Source organism: Protomyctophum bolini (genome assembly GCF_963924005.1).
Source record: "Protomyctophum bolini genome assembly, chromosome: 17".
NCBI classification, from domain to species: domain Eukaryota; kingdom Metazoa; phylum Chordata; class Actinopteri; order Myctophiformes; family Myctophidae; genus Protomyctophum; species Protomyctophum bolini.
Genome location: NC_137878.1, coordinates 34,451,725 through 34,474,980, shown reverse-complemented (window position 1 = coordinate 34,474,980; position 23,256 = coordinate 34,451,725). Strand labels below are relative to the sequence as shown.

The 23,256-nt window shown below is 43.2% G+C and overlaps 1 protein-coding gene across 3 annotated transcripts in view; it reads left to right on the top strand.

Annotated features, from left to right (window-relative positions):
• Positions 1-644: 644 nt before the first annotated feature.
• The window catches only part of arhgef2a (Rho guanine nucleotide exchange factor (GEF) 2a), a 39,041-nt gene continuing 16,429 nt past the window's right edge, over positions 645-23,256 (top strand). For 2 of the 3 annotated variants that reach the window (XM_080787799.1, XM_080787798.1), the window contains exons 1-9: positions 6,259-6,515; positions 17,336-17,498; positions 19,285-19,352; positions 20,168-20,231; positions 20,368-20,500; positions 21,150-21,259; positions 21,625-21,768; positions 22,112-22,362; positions 22,579-22,704. In XM_080787799.1, the coding sequence (XP_080643925.1) occupies positions 6,453-6,515; positions 17,336-17,498; positions 19,285-19,352; positions 20,168-20,231; positions 20,368-20,500; positions 21,150-21,259; positions 21,625-21,768; positions 22,112-22,362; positions 22,579-22,704 (1,122 nt within the window). In that variant the 5' untranslated portion in view covers positions 6,259-6,452. Of the gene's footprint in view, positions 712-1,665; positions 1,700-2,488; positions 2,601-6,258; positions 6,516-17,335; positions 17,499-19,284; positions 19,353-20,167; positions 20,232-20,367; positions 20,501-21,149; positions 21,260-21,624; positions 21,769-22,111; positions 22,363-22,578; positions 22,705-23,256 lie in introns of those variants that run through there. The other variant, XM_080787800.1, reaches the window with a different exon arrangement.

Below are 23,256 nucleotides of genomic sequence, written 5' to 3'. Positions count from 1 at the left end.
TACTGTTACTGTTAGGTTTACAATTGGGAAAACATACAGGTTGGGATTTGGATTAGATAGTATTTCAAGGTTAGTTTTAAGGGTCTGATTTAACGTTATGCTGGATTTATACTTAGATTCGTAGCAGTGTAGTGCACCGGAAAATAGCCGCTGCGACGTGTTGTAAGTTTGTAGATCTGTTATTTTGGGGCTATTTTCAGCAATTTTCCATGCCGTCCTAAAACGACGTCCCCACAAGTACAGTAATACACTGGTGTGTAGTGTCTGTGTGTCTGTGCGTGTGCATGTGTGTGTGTGTGTGTGTGTGTGTGTGTGTGTGTGTGTGTGTGTGTGTGTGTGTGTGTGTGTGTGTGTGTGTGTGTGTGTGTGTGTGTGTGCGTGTGCGTGTGCGTGTGTGCGCAGCAATGCGGAAGTCATCTTCCTGTGTTTGTTCTGCCTTGGCCCTGGCAGCACAGCAGCCCTGCAAAGCTCCCACTTCTATCTCAGCAACCTCTCAATTCCATACTCCTCTCTCTCTCTCTCTCGTTCTCTCTCTTTATATTCTTTGTGCAGTCTGCCTTTTTCACCACAGCGATGAGGCTTAATTTGTACAGACCTGCACCAGCTCTTAATTAAACTCACGTGACGTCACTTTCGGAACTGTCTGTTTTTATGCAATCGTACGCTTGGCTTCGGTTGAAGAAAACGCGGCGGCCTTCGAATGAGCATTAGGTCAGTGATTCTCAAACTTTTTCTTTTCATTTCTAGGACCCCCAGTTTAGGCCGCGGACCCCCATTTGATACCATTTGCTATCTGTTGGAACTCCCCCCCCCCCCCCTCCATCTACACTGTAAATTAAACCACCAGTGTTGATTTAACTCAGAGAGCGTGTGAAATGAACCAAATTACAGACCTGTATTCGTTCCATTTGCACACTCTCAGAGTTACAGACCCGTAAGGGTCCATTTTGATCCCTAGTGGGCCCCCGGGCCCAGTGCTGAGAACCAGTGCAGCATTATGCCAAATAGATGTGTCGTACCACATGCAGTGCACCAAAAACAGCCGATATACAAGCTCACAATGTGTCACTCTGCATGACGTGTTGTGAGGTTGTAGGTCAGCTACTGTATATAGACAGCTATATTTACGATAAAGCCCAGTCATAATGTACAGCTTTCTTGCTGTTGTACGTGCTGTGATTTGAATATGAGGTTGGTGATGTTAATATGTCCTTTAGGCATCTGTCCTGTTACTCTATAGTGCTAGAAAGTACATTTACTCAAGTACTGTAGATAAGCAGAATTTTGAGGCACCTTTGTACTTTACTGTAAGTATTTCCATTTTCTAGATCTAGTCCACTACATCTCAGAGGCCAATATTGTACTCGTGTTTTGTTTGTTTGTTTTACAATTATGTGACAGCTTTAGTTTCAAGTTACTTTGTAGATTTAGATAATAACCAATTCATTATTTTATACTTTGTCCATTTGACAATAGCTTGTAGGTCAACTATATAAAAAAAAGACATGCAAATCTACTTTTACCAAAGTACAATTTTGAATACTGGACTTTTATCTGTAACAGAGTATGTTTATTTTGTGGTATTGCTACTTTCACTTGAGCAAAACATTTGAGTACACTGCTGAGCTCATTGTTGAGTGTTGTTGTCCTCTTATGTCATTTCAGAGACCCTGCCTCAACTCGGAGGATCCACTCAGAGGTGAGCACATTTAATCATTATTCTATGACAGTGACATTTACAATGATAATAAAAAATATATATAATTATACAGAGTGAGAGATTAGAAAAAGCATGAACTTTAGTCGATAAACAACAAGGTAAATATATAGTGCAGAGAGAACAATGTAGTGCCTCAAAATAGTGTTTTGGTGTCAACCAACCACTATTGGTTGGTTGACTGCTATTTTTTAAGCGAAAAAACCTCCTCAATATGCTGTAGAGAAGAGCCAGACCCATGGCTGATATCTTTGTTTACACAGTACAGCTTTATTATACTGTACTGTACAATATATGAAACCACCCACACATATGTCCATATTTTGGGCATGTTATTATAGATAGACTGTTGTATTTCAATATAGTGAAAGTAGCACATGTGCAAGTTCTATGAGCTTGTACATCTGCTATTTCCACTACTTCTGCACAACACCTTCGTATGAATGAAAATATTTATGAAAATGGTGAATATGCGAAAGTACCAAAGGTACTTAAAGGTACCCCCGGAATACCCACAACTCCCCAAAGGTAGCCCCAAAATACCCCAAATTGCCCACAACAACACAAAGGTACTCACAAATACACAAATGTCTTTGGGTGACCTGTGTGCTCTGTGCGTCTCCACGCAGTGTGGACAGTGACCTCGGGGTGGGGGGTAAATGTCTTTGGGTGACCTGTGTGCTCTGTGCGTCTCCACGCAGTGTGGACAGTGACCTCGGGGTGGGGGGTAAATGTCTTTGGGTGACCTGTGTGCTCTGTGTGTCTCCACAGTGTGGACAGTGACCCCGGGGGGGACAGCGAGGACGGGAAGGGGGACAGCGACAGCCCTCTGGTGCGAACGTTCAGCTTCCTGCGCAAGATGGCAGGCAGGACGTCACACAAGGTAAGGTTCACGTTCACAATCAGGAGCAACGTTGTTGCAAATCACTGGTTTACAGGTTGTGTTGTTTCCCAGAAAGTGAAAAGAAAACAGCTAAAGAAGCATGTCAAAGAGAACATACATTTATAATCAATAATAAATAAATGGATAAATACGTAAAGACTAGGCCATACCCGGGGTATGCAGTCTTTTACTGTTTACACAAACACCCTAAACAACCTAAACTTGACGCATTTGTCACTGTCTTCATATGCTAATGGTCAATTGTCAATAGTAGCCTGTTTTCATTAAAACCATGTTATATATATATAGTTCCATATAGTTCCAGAACCTTTAATCAATTTGCTCAGAACAAAATCCCTGCAAGATGTAATTACTATTCAGCATAATTACACTACAGAGTTAGAGAATGTTGTTATGGGTCCATGTTCATGCAGTATACCTGTAGAAGGCTTCATTTTAGACTTTGTTGCAGGCCGGTGTCGTGAGTTGAAAATAGCAGAGCCACAAGCTCACAACCTGTCACATCACGAACCGTAGACGCTTCTTTTCTCTCGGTTTCCTTGAAGTAAAAACAAAAGTTTTTGTCGATGGCTGCTAGAGGCAATGTGCTGTATTTATTCGCTTCAGTGCAGCTCATTCATAGGATCAGGATTTTTGCCATTATGCATTTACACGTGTGTAGAACCTTTCTTCGATGCAAAAACAACGCTTACCGTAATCACACACACGTGTCAAATGGGTAACAAACATGCGGCCAGATCTGACCATCCAGCACCCGTTTGATGCGACGGGACCAGTGGTGGACAAAGTACTCGACCCCAGTACTACAGTACTACAGTACAGTACTACAGTACCCCAGTACTACAGTCAAAGTATAGATTCTCCTGGTCAACATTACAAAGTACTCGACCCCAGTACTACAGTCAAAGTATAGATTCTCCTGGTCAACATTAGTCCACCAAAATAACGTTTCTCTGTACATTGGTGTTGTATTGTCTTGTGTTGTGGTGTGGTGTGTGTGTTGTTGTGCATTTAGACGTATACATACTGTACCTGTCCATTATCTGGCTCTGGAGAGACGCCTACACTCACTGTACACAGTGAAAATACCTGCACTCTGACAGTCCACATGACCCTTCAGTTAACACTGAGCACTTTACTGTATGTGTGTCTGGATATACAGTACATGCATACTTCAATAGTGCAGCTACAGCAAATACACACACAGTGACGCTCTCTCTCTCTCACTTACTCACTCTCTCTCTCTCTCTCTCTCTCTCTCTCTCTCTCTCTCTCTCTCTCTCTCTCTCTCTCTCTCTCTTTCTCTTTCTCTCTCAGTCTCCCTGGCTCTCTCACACGCACGCATGAACGCACACACACATGCACCCTGAACCTGAATCTTTTAAAATATTGTACTGAATCTTTCTTGCCACTAAAACAGCACTGAAGGTGAAGTGAAACATGTTCTACAATCTACACACACACACACACTAGTAAGACGCCCTGAGTGCGAGAAGCGGCGAGGTCGCGTGCACGCATCCGCCTGGGTGACATGCAGACTGCTGGGCGAGCGCTGGTGCTTTGGCATGGGGGGTCAGATCAACATATGGAATTAATTCTGTACTGGCCATATATGGAGCGTGTCTTAAAAATAACCGTTGCCAGCCTAGTCTATGGACTTTGTTGTTTGTTTAGGGCAGTAAATGACAACGTAAAACATAATCTGGCTGATATAAATACATAAATATTCTGAACTTTTAATTAATAATAAAATCCTAAAAGCCATGGTGGAGAGGTTGCCTCATGGGCTCTTGTGGTGACTTGTACTTCTCCTTTCTTGTGCAAACCTTCGTCTTCTGGTGAATTAATGATGTTTTTTATCTTATCTTATCTATCGTTCATCTTCATTCAGCTTAAAATATGTCATATGTCAAATTAAGACTAAAGGCTATTTTTCACAGTTATTTATGAGTAAGTTACATCATTAATTCATCACAAATAGTTTGACACATAGTAGCATCTCTTGCTCTCTCTCTCTCTCTCTCTCTCTCTCTCTCTCTCTCTCTCTCTCTGACCTCATCAAACGTTTGATCGTTTGATGAGGTCAGCTTCATATATGGAGATCTAAGGGTTTGAGGTTTGAGGTCAGATGTAGAGTTGCTGGCCGGCTCCTGCAGATCTAGGTGATGATCCAGTCTTCTCCATGTATGGCTATCCAGGGTTTGATGAGGTCAGTGTCGTGATCTTCATATTTGGAGACGGCCATAATATGGAGCGTGTCACGAGGAATGATGGACTGACGGCCATATTTGGTGGTGTGACGTGTCACGAGGCATGACGGACTGACGCCCATATATGGTGGCGTGATGGACTGACGGACTGACAGGTTTTGCAGGTTTTCATAGTAATCTGCGACCTAGTGTATCAACAAATACAGTACACCGGTCCGTTCTCCAGATACATTTGGTGGAACATTGTGGTAGTGAAGTGGTTGAACATCACCTTTGCTCTGATGTCACACTGTAGCCTAATGTAAAATATCTGTCTCTCAGTTCACTCTTGGTGATGTCGGTGGTTCTCAAACTCTCTACATTTTGGGCAGGTCAGATGATTTGCTTTATGCACAAACAATCCAACTTACAGTGTTTCGTGTATACCGGGTATATTTGCGCTTTTCTAAAGTGACAATTGCATATAAAACTGGGGGTCCTTGGGAATCACTGACGGACGCACTGCACTGTCTCATGCATTGTACGTGTTTACCTTGCTTATTGCAAGTTGCTATGGATAAAGAGCTACATTGTAAATTGTAAACTAATGCTCAGTGCATCCATCGTGGGAGGAACAGGGATTTGATGGAGGCAGGGAGTGGGAGGAAGAAGTGTAGATTGTGATGTGCTCTGTGTAAACGCTCGCCCACAGCGCAATCTGTCCGTTTCACATCTCCTGTCGTCGGGCAGAAACATATTTATAATGTTGAAATGAATGCCCTACTTCATCAGACAGATACAGACAGATCTCCATACATAGAAGGGACACAGGGCATAGAAGGGACACAGGCAGACAGGCATTCTTAAACACAGGGTGCTAATTTAAAAATCACACTTGTGTGAAGTGAGGGGGTGATCACTCCCTTAAACAAACCTCGTACTCTAAACAATGTCCATAGCCTTGGCTGCCACATGACGTTATTCCGAAAGCCAGACGTTGAAGTGGCTAGCTCCCCCAAAAAGTCCCTCAAAAAGTCAATAGACTTGGCTGCCTGTAATTCCCCAAAGCCAGATGTTGGAGGGGCTAGTGCCCTCCAAAAATGTTTAAACATTAGAATCTCCAGCTATTCTTGGCAAACTATTACACAATAGGATATAGTTGATCTCACAGTCATGTACCGCATAGACTCTATGTAGTATTGTAGTTTTGGCATCCTCTATGCCATAGACATAGAGGATGCCAAAACTACAATCTGAACATTTTATGTTACACATTTTCTAACCCTACATATCTCGTCTGTGTGTGTGTGTGTGTGTGTGTGTGTGTGTGTGTGTGTTTAAGAGAGAGAGAGAGAGAGAGAGAGAGATGGGGGGTGTGGTTATATTTCCTGTATTAGTGTGTAGCAGTATGTTGCGCAAACTCTCGTCAACAGAGAGCAGAGAGAGAGGAACCAACCAAAGCGTTGAGTAATAATATCCACCCTGCGTGTCAGTCTGACTGGCAGCAGCTCCACAAACCCTTTACACTGAAGTTTACTGCTAGAGTATATAGCCAGGAGAAGAAGAAACACATTTTGGGATATTTGGTCCTTAAAGGAAGAAAAATAAGAACAGGAAGAAAGAGGAATAAAACATATTCATCATGTCCAGAGCTGGGGATATGAACAAAACCCGACAGGAGAGAATGAGAGAGATCACTTTGAGGGTGAGTGACCATTAGATAAATAATAATTATAATAATTATTATTATCATTATTATTAGTAGTAGTAGTAGTAGTAGTAATATTATTTCAAACTAATACATTAATAATAACTCATGATGACAAACTTTTATCCCACTGGCTGTGGGACAAAAACTTGATTTATATTCCGTCGCGTGACGGTATGGCTGGCTGAAAATAGCAGATCTACAAGCTCACCACCTGTATGGGAGATTGGGAGTACAGTATGTATGGTATTGGAGCATAACAGAGGCTTAACAGGAACTCTTGAGAGGTGAGACAGATACTTTGTTCATTATCCTACTTGATGTTAAATGGCTTCCAGTGTGAGTTTAGGCACAACACAAAATACATGTTGACCTGAGCAGAGAGAGAGAGAGAGAGCAAGAGATGCTACTATGTGTCAAACTATTTGTGATGAATTAATGATGTAACTTACTCATAAATAACTGTGAAAAATAGCCTTTAGTCTTAATTTGACATACAGTATGACATATTTTAAGCTGAATGAAGATGAACGATAGATAAGATAAGATAAGATAAGATGAAAAACATCATTGATTCACCAGAAGACGAAGGTTTGCACAAGAAAGGAGAAGTACATACAAGTCACCACAAGAGCCCATGAGGCAACCTCTCCACCATGGCTTTTAGGGGTGGGTATCGTTTAGGATTTTATTATTAATTAAAAGTTCAGAATATTTATGTATTTATATCAGCCAGATGATGTTTTACGTTGTCATTTACTGCCCTAAACAAACAACAAAGTCCATAGACTAGGCTGGCAACGGTTATTTTTAATTTGTCTTTAAACAAACATTACATGTCCATAGACTTAGGCTGCATTGGAGGGGGCTAGCGACCCTCAAAAATATGTTTATTCCATGATAACACAATGAGAAGCAGTAAGGCTAATTGTAATGGGCCCTTTGATGATTTTCATTTAATCTCTTCCATTTGTAGGTTACCCAACTATTTGGATTAGGCTCCTACTTGGAATATGATTATGACAACCAACCCTAGATTTACCCTAGTGGAGTATCCACAAAGAATCTAAACACTGCCCTCACAAGCTGCCCTCTTCAGTCAGTGTTGGTTTAACTCTATTAGTTACTGTGTAAAAGTGTATTTTATAGTAAAGCTTCCACCATAGAGACCCCAGGGGGTCTCGAGGAGATTCCATGGGGTCCCCCAGATAAGTGATTGATTGTTAAGAACCAAATATACCCTTATTAACTAATTATGTAACTGATAGTCTACAAATGGAGTTGGACCCTTACAGGTCTGTAACTCTGAGAGTGTACAAATGGAACCAAATGGACCCTTATGGGTCTCTAACTCTAAGGCCTCACTCACACTGTTACAACATGCATACAACATTTGTCTTGTGTCTTGTCCGTGTTTAATGGCCGCCCCAATGGATTTCCAATGGAAGTCACATGGTTTGACAAAACATTTTTCCCGTTTTGTCAAACCATCCGATCTAGAAGAGCGCAGTTTGCCGGCCACTGCTACAGAGCAGACAATGAGGTTATATCTTCCCTTCTTCTCTGGAGTCCTGCCTCAGGGCGGACCAGAGGTAGAAAGCTGTCATTCCCTGATCGTTAGGGACACATGCTTCAGTAGGCAGGAACTGGGGGTGGCAATGAAGGACCGGTGCTTCAGTAGGCAGGAACTGGGGGTGGCAATGAAGGACCGGTGCTTCAGTAGGCAGGAACTGGGGGTGGCAATGAAGGACCGGTGCTTCTGTAGGCAGGAACTGGGGGTGGCAATGAAGGACCGGTGCTTCAGTAGGCAGGAACTGGGGGTGGCAATGAAGGACCGGTGCTTCAGTAGGCAGGAAATGGGGGTGGCAATGAAGGACCGGTGCTTCAGTAGGCAGGAACTGGGGGTGGCAATGAAGGACCGGTGCTTCAGTAGGCAGGAAATGGGGGTGGCAATGAAGGACCGGTGCTTCAGTAGGCAGAAACTGGGGGTGGCAATGAAGGACCGGGAAGTCTGGCGTAGCATTGTGGAATCCATGAACTCGACCGCGGTTGAAAAATGATTATGATTGGAATCACACCTATCTATCTATCTATCTATCTATCTATCTATCTATCTATCTATCTATCTATCTATCTATCTATCTATCTATCTATCTATCTATCTCAGTAATAAAATGCCAAATGGATTAATACAAAACCCTGTCGCACATCAACACAACTTTCTATGTGTGTAGCAGTGACTGTGTGTGTGTGTGTGTGTGTGTGTGTGTGCGTGTATGCATACGTGCATGTTTAACTATAGCAACGGTTGCTATAGAAATGCCAGTGGGTTGGTAGTGTGATATTATCTCCTTCCTCTGGCACATTCAGAAGGCCTTGGCCTCACTCAAACACACATGCACACGCACATGCGCACGTTGCACATGCATGCACGGCCTGCACACACACGTATGTATGCATGCACGCACACACATTTGTATTACTACTAGACTTTACCCGTTCTGAATATATGAACACCAAATCATGTACGGTGTGGGTAATGCGATGTAATAGATCACATTACTGATTGGGGGGAAAAATGGTCCTGTCTCGCTATAGCGCACGTAGGCTATGCTATCGCAATCATAGAAGATTTATCCCCTAAAAAGCATGTTTTTGCAATAAACGTTTTCAAATTCCGCATTTGCGGTGCCCCCATATGGATGAAAATGGAATTGCTTTGGGCTCTCCATTGATTAACGGTTTTACTGCTCCTGGTGGAACGTTCCATCATACGGAATCCAACCAGCAACTGCTTCTGGCGTAATGTTCTGTCTGATAAGGCAGTGATGACAGTGTTTCAGACAGACATTCATTCATTCATTCATTCAGACAGACAGACATTCAGACATTCAGACATTGAGTGAATTATAATGATGATGATGATTCAGATTTCACGGGGGCCAGTTTCGAATTGCAGCCGTCCGTAGGTGCCCTTTGAGGACCAAGATTTTAGGCTGCATTAGGATGTCGCACAATATGACTTTAAGTGGTTTTCACATTGTGCAAACCTTGCACATACGTATGCATGGCGTTGAGTGAACCAGAAACTAGCGCTCCCATCCCCCTGTTATCCTAGGAAAAACGGAATAGCTGCGGGCCCATTCGGCTCGAGAACAGAGTGGCATTCCGACACACCGCCACTCAGACTATGTGACTTCCGCGTGTGGTTAGGGTTAGTGTTTGAGTGTGTCGGAAAAGCGGGCTTCGGGATGCAGGTGTGTAACCATTTTGGTCCCATTTGTATGCTCTCTGAGTCATGGGGGTGCGACCACTTCTATAGAGCGAGTGATGCCCCATGAGCATAACACCATCTGACCTCGTTCCCCTAAAATTCACCTCAATTACGGGGAACAAGGCATTCCACTATGCTACCACCAAAATGTGGAATAACCTACCAAAAGACATAAAGGTTCTCGAATGCCTACCCAAACTTTCCTGTTCTCAAAATACAAGTGAACATAGTTTACCTCCTTGAACACCCTAGAATCCTATTGATTGATTGATTGATTGATCGGTCAACCAATCAATCAATCAATCAACCATTCAAAAGAACGAACTGGTAGTTTTGTCTGGTTCCCAGGCTAATTGTATACACATTACAGTACACCATACGGAAATATGTCCATAACACCATTCTGTACCCAGTGTCACTGACAGCATGCTTCTGTCATGACTTCAGCTTTATTTCATTCTTTTAGGAAAACATATTTTAGGGATACTGTAAGAACTCTTTGTTTCTTCAAAGCCATTTAGACCTGAGGCCGACTTTAAAAACATCTTCTAGAGTATGTTGCAATAGCAATGGTTCTCAAACTTTTCATGTCAAGGACCCCCAGAATTATCCGTTTGTTCACAGACCCAGTTAATAATGTTAGCTTTTTAAAATACCACTAGGCTATATACAGTATTCAACGATTTGCACAAACATTCAAGATTTTTGTGAGTACACATTGTGATCTTGTAGATTTTGAATAGCCCATCGAAATGGAAATTGTGGGAGAAAAAAAGCCTCCCTCCCCTTCTGTATGTAAGTGGTAGGTTTTCGGGTTCTTTGCCTCTCATCATTTTTATGTAACTTTATAATACTACTGCCGTTTGTGAGGATTACTCTTGAAAACAAAGCATTGCACTATAGAACCGTGAAGGGAGCTGAGTTTTGCGATTTTTGTTTACACATTTCTTTATATATTGTAATGATTAATTTTTACGGGCATGTCATGTGCATCTACCTGCACAGCCTTTGTGATCTACCTTTTGGGAACCCCTGTTCCCAAAACTCTGAAACATTAGGAGAAATTAAAAGAAGAACTAAAAGAAGAAAAGGAAAGATGTATTCTGTATAAAACGTAGGAAGATACGTGCAATTATTCTTGAAGATTTCTGTGCTCCATGACATTTTATTATTACAATTAGTATTACTTTATTATGTTATTATTATTATATTATTGCTACACAACTATTACCAGGTATGAAATAAAGCCAGAGATGAGTGGCAGGCTGGATGGTGAACACTGTACACTGAGCAATAATACTGCGTAGGATGGAGAGGAAGACCCAAGGACAGAGAGGGGGAGAGTTAGTGAGTGAGAGAAACAGAGAGAAGCAGAGGAAGAGATGGAGAGAGCGAGAAAGAGCAGTGACTCATGCCTAAATTATTCTTCATGGAAGATGATGTGGAGTTTGTGCCGCTTTTCGAGCTTGCAGATCTGATGCTTTTGTGTGACACTGCAGTATGATCAAGTAGGGCGATAATTTATGAAAAACACAAAATGTTACAATATGTACAGTATATATACAATGAATGTGCAGTGTGTGACACTGCTGACAAAGTACATACACACTCACTCACGCACACAGAGACAACGTTCAGAGTATGTCTGTGTGCATGCGTGTGTGCGTTTGAATATGTCGGTCAGGCTAAACTTAAACGGCCCTGAGCGTTGAGGGGCCCCTAAGGGCCTAATTGAGGTTAGAGGGACAATCAGCAATCTGTTCTTATTTTAAAAAATATATATATACTTTTCAGCTATAATGACAAGCTCAAAATTGTAAGGTTGTAAGTTGACCTTTTTGTAGTTTGCTTTAAAGATCAACAGGGATGGAGTTTAGTTTTTTTTCCAGCATAGGATCAGCAGCATTACAAAGAGTAGACCCTCGATAGTACGACAATAAGGTTTATGCAGGTCCTAACGGATCTATTGTCTCTGTCCGGTGGAAACTGTCCAAAACTTACTTTTCAAGGATTCATATTCAAAAATGGCAAAAGCCACAGATCGACAAGCTCTAAACACGTCGCTTCACACCGCGTTTCAAGCTTGCGGATCTGCTACTTTTTTTTGTGGCTTTCGCCTTTATTTTATATATTTTATGGAGGGACAGACAGTAGGCTGACAGGAAATAGGGAGAGAGATGGGGGGGTGACATGCAGTAAAGGCCGTCGGGATCGGGAGTCGAACCCGTGGCACACTGCCAGACTGGATTACCAGCCACGGTGCCTGGACCACTGAGCCACGGCCCAGGCCAGGATCTGCTACTTTTGAGAGCGTTGCCTCACGTTGCGTTTGGGCAGCGTAATTGTTTTTACCAGGGAGAATGGGTGACACCGTCCGAACGCGACGCTGGCGGACGCCCAAAGGCTGCAGTGGAGCTTCGGTGTAGGTGTCCATCTGAATCACTGGTTTTCAACCAGTGGTCCTTGAGTGGGTTCCAGGTGGTCCTGAGGAGCTAAATGATTTAGAGCTGCATGGTAACCAACTGGATCCTCTAACTCTTGAGAGTGTAAAATGAAACCAAATGGACCCGTAACTCCAAGAGTTACATTATTGTAAGTCTACACAATTAGAGAATGTAGAATAATTGTTATTTTGATCAACGTTTGCCTATTATCTCTTATGGACAAAATCTTATCCAACAACAACGATATATTCTAGGGTCTATTATCTTTGGGTCTGAGAGACTCAGGGCTATATCTATCCCTTAACCCTTATCCCTAAACTTATTTGCCATTTTGTACTATTTAAAAAAAAACTTTTAAATATAGTTCAAATAGCTGATCTACAACGTTTAGATGTAAATCGGCTAGTTGAACAATTTTAAAATGATTTTCAAAATAGTACGAAATGGCGGGGTTGGCGAAAGGGCCTTTCTGTGTGGAGTTTGCATGTTCTCCCCGTGTCCCCTAGGGTAGGTACCCTCACAAAAACATTTGAAATCTTGTTTCAATTATCAAACCTGCCTAGCAGTGCCTACCAAATATATCACTGGGATGGTGGGTGGGATTATGATCTGTCCGCAGAGTGAGTAGACACAAATGGTGACATATTCTAATGGGTTTAATGAAGACCAATTGTGTGAATGATGGGTGAAGTGGTCCTGGACATAGCGTTAAAGTGGTACTTGTGAAGCCTTGATCCTGTGTGTGTGTGTGTGTGTGTGTGTGTGTGTGTGTGTGTGTGTGTGTGTGTGTGTGTGTGTGTGTGTGTGTGTGTGTGTGTGTGTGTGCGTGTGCGTGTGCGTGCGTGTGCTTATGTGGATGATAGTCTGACACCGCTTCCACCTCTCACCTACTTTACCATGCTGTCGCTCTCAGGTGGAAAAACCTCGTATCTGCATATTTAAACTTTTGTTGACCATACAAGAGCGTCGCACGAAAGCAGTGAAAATAGGCGATCTACAAGATCACCTTGTGCCACGGCAGCGGCACGTGGTGAGCTTGTAGATCGGGTATTTTTTGCTATTTTAAGAGGAACAGATTTTGGACATGCGAGGTTTCTACCCCGACAGCAGCGACGTTAGCAGAGAGTGTCAGAATTAACAGGAAGCGCTTTCACAAGCCGCTCTTCCCACCAGCTATCACTGATTGCGAGAGACGCTGATGCTGGAATGAAAGACACACACACACACACATGCACTTTGTACACACACACACACACGCACACACACACACACACACACACACACACACACACACACACACACACACAGTAGAGTATCTACAGTATGCTATTGTTCTATTCATTACTGTATCTTTTAGTATTATTTGTGCTGTTGTTTTTGTATGTGTACCTGCGCAGGCTCCTATGAGAACTCCACTTCTCATGTATCCGTTTACCCCTGCCTATGGCAAGTGCATTTCCCTTAATATAAAGGAGTAGTTTTCCCACAAAATGTTTTTTTTTGTATTGTTGACCGGCAGGAGTGTCCTGTCTGTTTGTCTGTCATCCATCCATCCATCCACTTGTATCTATATCGATCTATCTCTACGTGAGCAAAATTGTCAGATATAGTTGCGGTTAGTTTCGCCTAGCGACACTGTTGTACAATTAGGTATCTAATTGGTTATTAATTTGAAGGCAGCGTAGACACAGCAGCACAGAAGATATCCTTGAAGGTTGGGTCTAATCCTACAGGCCTCTCTGTCTCATAACTTACCTCAATCACACTCAGAGATAAAGACATTTTGTCGGACGAGAGAGCCTTATGTAACAGCCCTGACGCTAGCATTTAACCATGACACACGCACGCACACAAGCAAACACGCATGCACGCACAAGTTTGTATTACAAACTTTTGAGGACATCAACAACATAGGATGCTGTTTATTGGGGCATTTGAACCGTAGGCCTGAAGAATAGGCAATCTACAAGTTAACGAGTTGCTTGCTTCAGTGCAAGGCACCAGCACGCAACTAAATCAGTTGGATCTAACTCTGTCTAAACCCTATTCTAACTCTATCTATCTTTTTTAATCATGAAACAGCCATTGCTCTTGTGAGGACCAGGAAAATTGTCTATTCCTCGAATTCTTCACGCACACAGTGTGTGTGCGTGAACACACACACACACACACACACACACACACACACACACACACACACACACACACACACACACACACACACACACACACACACGCACACACAGAGAACAGTGCGTTTATTGTCAGACTGTGGTCAGACTGGCTTCTGCTTTTACAACCAGAGACGATCACATGCATTGATGTGATCATCTGTCTTGAATAGCACTCTTCATCTAATAATTAGACCTAGTTTATCCCACAGGGCATATTCCATGTTGAGCTTCACCCGGTGCTTCTCACAGTGTAGTTAGGGGTTAAGCACCTTGCTCGACGACACCTCCACACATTGCTAGGGCTGGGAATTCGAACCTGGGACCTCCTGCCTCTCCGGTTTACGGCCGCCGTCCCAATCTGCAGTTTGAGGTCCTCATACTACTGGAATCCCTCAGGGCTCTACACTATGGAGTTTCTGTTATTGTGGTGGGAAAAGCTTTCGCTGACAACAGCCGATGGACAAGCTCACAACACGTTGCGTTGTCCCAATACAGATGCTGGGGTGTACGTGGTTGATTGGGTTTTCAGGCTAGTCCATCGGCTACTTTCAACACACTATTGGGGGGATTTCCTGCCTCACCCGTCTTCTGACGGGTTCAAAAGGTTATCTCTTAACTGCCAAGCCTGTCTTGCGACGGATTACGACTCTTACGGTACCCGTCTATATGACCTGAACGGCATTCATCTTGAAACAAACGGAAGAAAACAAAAACGGTCATCCGATCTCCATAGAGTCCCATAATGGTCGCGATCTTCAACTAATCCTCTGATTTGGTGAGATGAGATAAAGTATGCTCTTGGGATGGCACTAAAAAGCCGCGGTGCATCTCTCTGGTTAGCATATCATCGTCTCACATGCTAGTTGGGGACCCGATTGAGCCGACGGACAGGATGCGCTCTTACTTCCGCTTTCAAAATGGTCGATGACGTCATTTTGTAGTTTTTGCCTGGCAATCTACGGTAAGGTGCCCGAAAACATGCCGGCAGGAAATTTGTTTTATGTGGTCGATTGCAGTGGTAGAAGGAGAGACCGTGAGATCCAAGTATAAGATCCAAGATATAAAGGGCTGCAACCGGTCGCCAAATGAGCGACAAGGCCGTTCTCTTCGACGAACCTCCCGTGCTCCATGACGCACGGAGTTCGGTGTGAGCCAATCAGGAGAGAGTACCCACTTTGCAGTGTTCCAGTTCCAATTCTGTCTGCTCATTTATTTGTGCCATCACTTCCAGTTTCACTTTATCCTGTATGCTGAGTTCTCTCACCTGATTGGATACAATTTGTATCCCAGGCCTGAAAATGTATGTTTTGTTTACTAAAGAGCTGGAGAGACTCCTGTTACTGAACAACACTCTATAGCAATGATTACTATAAGAAGAATATACTGTAGTAAAACAGGGAGAAAAAATGGCATTCGGTCACAAACAGGATTAAAACACTAATACATTGCACAAGCACCCCATAGGCCTCTCTAACATTTGGGGCATCAGGGTAATATTATATTTTTATTCTTATATTTTGCATTTGTACATGTTCGGAGCCCTAAGGTCTCAGCTAGTGTTCCCCCTCCCCCCTCAGCCTTAGACTGTTGTAGATTGACATTGTCAAAATTGATAGAATACATCTACGAGAGTGGAACTAAACAGAGGGCGATTGTTGCGACCATAGGTCACAGTTTACTATGAAAACCTGTATCTCCCGTCAGTCGGTCGGTCGGTCACACCTCCATATAATGGTCACACCTTGTGACATCATGCCTCCATATATGGTCACGCCTTGTGACATCACGCCTCCATATATGGTCATGCCTTGTGACACGTCACACCACCATATGTATATGGCCGTCTCCATATATGAAGATCACGACACTGACCTCATCAAACACTGGTTAAAAAAGGGGGGAAAAAAACTAAACCAAGTCACATCAGCACCACCCCCCTCCCCCACTCCAGTCCCTAACTCGTTGACCTTTCAGAACGGAGTCCTAACAGCTCTGGCAGTATTCCCCCGACGACCATTTGCCACTTTTGTTTAAGCAACAACTTCCTCTCCCTACTGCAGGCCTGAAAAGAGGAAGTATGTGCAGGCTACTTCCTGTTTGCTGAATGCAATCAGGCGAGCACAATTCCCCCTACAAACGTGATTTGATATTGCAAGTAGGGCCCCACAAAATAAAATACATAAGACTTTTGAACACTCAACTCATTTTAGAAAATGTGTAGGCCTACTTGAACAGGCTGTCTGATTTATTCCCCAAGGTGATGTCACTTTAGTGCAGCTTGTAAGAATCCCACCCACTAGGGTGAGATGTCTCCGGTCCGCCATGATTTAGCAATTTTGGTCATGAATCCTTCTTTTTGTTTGTTTATCCGTGTATTGAAAATATCTATATGTGTCTAATCCAATTTCATAGTTACACTTACACTAGCATCACTGGTGTACTTCTCATCATTTCATCAACTTTCATCATTTACCTTTTAATGATGAAGCTAAAAAAGCAAACGATGGGACTAGCAGAAGTGGCTATAACTCCGGTTTTGTGGTAGATGCTGATCCAGTCAAGAGCGGATACGGAAACAATTTATGTGTTTGCATGAATACGTAAGATCTGAGCACAGTAAATAGAAACCAAGCTTTCCATAGCTATTAGGAAAAGCCCAAGATTAGTTCTTTTTTTTTAAATAGTGAAGCTTGTCCTACAGTCAGGCACAAACTACAAGCTCGCAATGTGTTGCATCATAGTGTATCGTCTCAGCAGATTAATTAGTACAGGTGAATGGAAATGATTCTGCCAATTATTAATTGCAAAATGAATTGTGATTATCTCACATAATTGCGATCAGGCGATTATTATGTAATATAATGAGACAGGCCTTTTTGCGAACCGCGGTAACATATCATGTGTGTGTCTGACTGTCTTTACCAGAACAAAGAGAAGGAGAGGATGAGGGAGAGGGAAAAGGAGGCTCGGGAGAGGGAGGCTCGCTACAGCAACGGTCACCTCTACACCTCCCTGACGGTGTCTGGAACCACGCTGTGCACCGCGTGCAACAAGAGCATCACCGCCAAGGAGGCTCTCAGCTGTCCCAGTGAGTAACGCACCAACCACCACAGTAACTACGTCGTTTGACTTGAGTACTGAACTTCACCATTTTCAACCTATATCTTCACATAATTGGTCTTCACTAAAGCTCATCATAAAATGGCACCATTTTGTTTTTAACCCATTTAGGCCTAAGGCGATTCTAAAAACGCCTCTAAATCCTGACCTAAGGTTTCTGAAAAACTTCAAATATTTATATAGCAGCATCAAAATAATTACATTTTTGAATACTGTACATACTGTACAGAACCCAAATATGGGTGCCCGGCCTGAGGGGGTAAGATACCAATAGGGGTTCCCGCCCAGAATGGGTTTTAACAACAAAGATAATGTAATGTTTGTTTTGTCACCGTTTGTTTTACATCACCATTACATCACCTAATCATAGCAACATGAGTTAGACTTTAATATATTAGCGCCCCTCACTTCACACACGTGATTTATTTTAGGTACGCTAGCCCCTCCAACGTCTGGCTTTTGGAAATTAAGTCAGAATATTGCAGCCAAGTCTGTGGACTTGTAATGACGTAAACACCAGCACCCCACCCACATGATGTCATGTGGCAGCCAAGTCTATGGACTTTTTAATGTTTGTTTAGGGCACTTTAAGAAAGCATAGCGTATAGCCAAGTCTATGGAATTTTTATGTTTGTTTAGGGCACTTAAAACAAACAGAGTACAGCCAAGTCTATGAACTTTATAATGTTTGTTTAGGGCACTTTAAACAAACATAGGGTACAATGTTTGTATAAAGAAGTGATGCAGCACTCTCTTCACACAAGTGTGATTCATTTCTACTTCGTATGTGTCTCATTAGGCTTGTTTTCTTCTTTTTAACAAGATTTAACTTTTTGCATTGATGTTTATTAATGCGAGAACAATAGCTTCCATTATAGCATACTGACTTTCCAGGAATAGAAAAAGCCTGTAATTTCTATTAGCTTGGATTCCCCATCGATGATGTCACCACTGATAGGCAGGTTTCGGAACTGTCCACAGCCCTCCACTGAGACACACATACCGAGTAGACCAGGATATAATGAGAAAATTGTCCACACAATGTCTATTTCTAAAATTCTATTACTATACTTTGGCCATCACAAGTATAGTAATACAAGCGCGTCACACACACACACACACACACACACACACACAGGCCTACTGTAGCTTTCATCTAAGGGTGTTTGTCGGTGAGAAGGGTTGGAAGTCATTTGACTGCCCTGCAGCTGACTTCCTGTTTGAGTGTTGTGAACAGGAAGTGCCATGGTGGATGAGGTCAGGCAGAAGCAGCAGAAAGACAACACTGAGTGAGTCATTAGTTTATAGGCCACTGGTTCTCAAACTGGGGTCTGCACACTCCCACGTGTCCTTGAGGGCGTTCCAACTAAATTACTTAATAGAATACAGCTTCAAACCATTTTAACACAATTTTATACTTTGGCTATTAGAAGACGATCCACGAAAATTAAGTTAATAAATATAAGGCTTTCTTTCTTTCTGTTGACCAAATTACTTTTTATTACTAGTTTAGACATTTCACTTCACAGTCGTAAATACACAGTTCCCGGGCAGAGCGTTAGGGAGAACTCGCTAACTCTGGACCAGAGCTGTGGAGAGAGGGCGAGGTCACGGTGAATTCAGCGACCGTGTGACCGTGCTCCAGTGCAGAATGGACTGTACTAACATCGTGTTTGTTTCACTGTCTTCTGGGTGCAGCCTGTAACAACCGGTACAAAGTCAAAGTCATTGTTGTTTCCCTGTCATCTCTGCAGCCTGTAACGTCACCATCCACAATCGCTGTCGGGACGCTCTGCCCAACTGCAACAAGATGAAACAACGGGTAAGACACAAACCAAGCAAACTCTCATCAACTCCCTTTTCCACCACGAGAACTAAGCTGAATCGCGCCGTGATTCCTATTTCAGGGGTTATACATGCAGCGATGTAACGAGTATACAGGCCTCGATGCGGGGTGGTCACCGCGTGCCCTCGACCACGCTGTAACCACCATCATCATTTGTTTTCAGTTATGGGCCATTGAATAAAGATTGTTTTGACCAAAAACGCAATCTGGGAAAATAATCCGAGAAAAATGCATTTTTGTAAACGGTGTGGTACATTGAGGCGGATGGAGACTGAGTTTTCACTTCTGGTTCCGGTTGTATCCGCTGCCTAATAGAGGTGCTCCGATCGATCGGCCACCGATCAGTGATCGGCCGAATCCGATATTTACTCCAACTGACTCAATCGGTGATTTACCTGATCTGGAGAAACCGATCTTTTATATAAAAATCAATCGGATATAGCAGTACTATAATATCGTTTTGCATCTTTGTGACATTCCTAGACATTCTCCCCTTCCTCCCCACACACACAGGAACAGTTTTGACGAGGGTTTTGACATAATAGTTTTGTATCGGTATCGGCCGAACGTGAGAAAAACAATCGGTGATCGGGATCGGTCCCAAAATGCTTGATCGGAGCACCTCTACCTAACAACCTAGAACCATTCATACGTTGGCGAAGAGCGATCTTTAGCGCAATGACTGAAAACACGGAGCTGGCGTTCAGGGGCGTCAACGGCAGTTAATGTGTTGAAAGAGTCATAACGCCACTAAAGTCTAACATGTCTGTACTGACCTGTCCTCTCCACAGCAACACAAGCTGGCCCTGATGAGGAACAACTCAACCCTCCAGAACGTTACTCTACGCAACAAAAGTAAGACATTTGCGTTGGTTTATTTTCCGTGATTTCCAAAGGAATCGCTATGTTGCACCGCTGATGTGTTAACTTTCGGGTCACCTGTTGTAACCTGTAAACTCTATAAAACGATGTTTACGTTCTGACCCCGCAGACCCAGTGATGCGAGAGCGACCCAGTTCAGCCATCTACCACTCGGACAATCTGCGTCAGTCCCTGCTAGGCTCACGTAGGGGGCGCTCCAGCCTGTCCTTATCCAAGAGCGTCTCCACCAATAACATCGCAGGGTGAGTCACATTTCCACTAGTCTCCACCAATAACATCGCAGGGTGAGTCACATTTCCACTAGTCTTCTCCACCAATAACATCGAAGGGTGAGTCTCATTTCCACTAGTCTCCACCAATAACATCGCAGATTGAGTCTCATTTCCACTAGTCTCCACCAATAACATTGCAGGGTGAGTCTCATTTCCACTAGTCTCCACCAATAACATCGCAGATTGAGTCTCATTTCCACTAGTCTCCACCAATAACATTGCAGGGTGAGTCACATTTCCACTAGTCTCCACCAATAACATTGCAGGGTGAGTCTCATTTCCACTAGTCTACACCAATAACATTGCAGGGTGACTGGGGCCAGCAGTGGCCTAAAACCAAGAGGAGTGTGTTTGTCACCAAAATGTTCCTGTTTCACTCCCCCGGACTGGCAGACAAAAGTGAATGGCACTCCACAGTATATATAATATAACTAGCTGATACGGTTTTATAATAATTTCTGTTACTTACATATTAGATAATGGTAGTATGAAAACCTAACTGTGTGTGTGTGTGTGTGTGTGTGTGTGTGTGTGTGTGTGTGTGTGTGTGTGTGTGTGTGTGTGTGTGTGTGTGTGCGTGTGCGTGTGTGTGTGTGCGTGCTTGTGTGTGTGTGTGTAGGCAGCTGAACGAGGACTCTCCGTTGGGACTGCGTAGGATTCTGTCTCAGTCGACGGACTCTCTCAACGTGAGGAACAGAGCCATGTCCATGGAGTCCCTTAATGACGAAGGTAACGCCTCGCTTATACTCACATGTTCTACTTAAAGTTTGATACGAGCTTGTGGATCTACTATTGTGGCCAAGTACTGTACAGTAAATTCATTTGGGGGTCCTTAATGAAAATGTTTGAGGACCACTGTTTGAAGCCATTAAATCAAGGAAAGCATCTGTGTAATTTCGGCTATAGCAACATACTGTAGTTTTTTCAGAAAGAGATTTAGAACAGTGGTTTAGAACAGTGGTTCTCAAAAATAGCAGACAATACAAGCTCACATCGTGTCACTTTGTGCCGCGATGTGCATTTTGGAAGATTTTATCGGCCTCAGTCCTACTGTAAATGTGTTAAACAGCCATTATTGTTGTGTGTGTTCTCAGGGGAGATGTACTACGTGTCCATGCTGGAGGAGCTGGAGATCGAGGGGCGTGACTTCGAGGTGGACTCGTGGAGCATGGCCGTGGACTCTGAGTACCTGCAGACGCACCGCAAAGACGTCATCAAGAGGCAGGACGTCATCTTCGGTGACGGCCATTTTTATTTAGTAACCGTTGCAACGGTTTTTGTTGTTGTTTTCCTCTGCCGTATATCTATATATAGAACAAGATTTGGCAGTATACGTATTACGTATAGGCTATCTAGCCCCACAGATATACGTAGACCAATCACAGTGTAGTGACAATTAAAGGGTTTCTGAAAAGACTATTTACACGTTTGTGGGGGGGAAAACTGTTTTTGAGAACCAGTTAGTTAGTTAGTTAGTTCGTTCGTTAGTTTTTAGTTTATTTGTTTTATTATTTGTCAGTTGTCACCAAACTTTGACTAGAAGGTGTGTGACGTTGTGTTTGCCTCTGGTTCCTCACTCAGAGCTGATCCAGACGGAGCTGCATCACATGCGGACGCTGCGCATCATGGAGCGCGTGTTCCGCCAGGGCATGCTGGAGGAGGTGCACGTGGAGCCCGCCACGGTGCACGCCATCTTCCCCTGCCTGGACCGGCTGACGGCGCTGCACGGCCGCTTCCTGGCCCAGCTGCTGCAGAGGAGGAACCACAGCCTGCAGCAAGGCTCCACGTACAACTTCACCATCAACCAGCTGGGAGACGTGCTAATAGAGCAGGTGTGCAGTACTGTGTACTTCAAATGCAGCATTTGGGTCTTACCTGTATGTTTTTGACCCATATGTTGTCCAAAAGTGCTAAATCTATTTGGAAAAACCTGGTTATTGTACAGTAAAAACAAACATCACTTAGTGATATTTATAATGTTTACCATTATATAGTATAAGCCAGCCTCTATTATTGACATGAGTGCGTATTGTTTGTGTGCGTGTCAGTTCTCAGGCCAGTGTGCAGATGAGATGAGGAAGACATACGCTGAGTTCTGCAGTCGGCACCCCAAGGCCGTCAAGCAGTACAAGGAGCTCCTGGCCCGGGACAAGAGGTTCCAGTGTTTTATACGGGTAAAGAAAGACACATATTATCATCAGTACAAGGAGCTCCTGGCCCGGGACAAGAGGTTCCAGTGTTTTATACGGGTAAAGAAAGACACATATTATCATCAGTACAAGGAGCTCCTGGCCCGGGACAAGAGGTTCCAGTGTTTTATACGGGTAAAGAAAGACACATATTATCATCACTGTCAGGTGGAAACCTCGTACTGTAGCAGTACAAGCAGTACAAGGAGCTCCTGGCCCGGGACAAGAGGTTCCAGTGTTTTATACGGGTAAAGAAAGACACATCACTGTCAGGTGGAAACCTCGTACTGTATGTCCAAAACTGTTACTTTACACAAAATGGGGGAAAAAGAGAACCTGGTTCCAATGTAGTTATTTAGTCACACTCTTTATACACTCTTACATACTTTTCATTCATTCAATATTTATAAAAAATTATAAAAAAACAACAAGCATACTTATATTATATTATATATATTATATTATATTTTTAAAAGAAAAACATTGACAAAAGTAGCAAAAACGAGCATGCTATGCTGCTATTTTTGCACGACAATT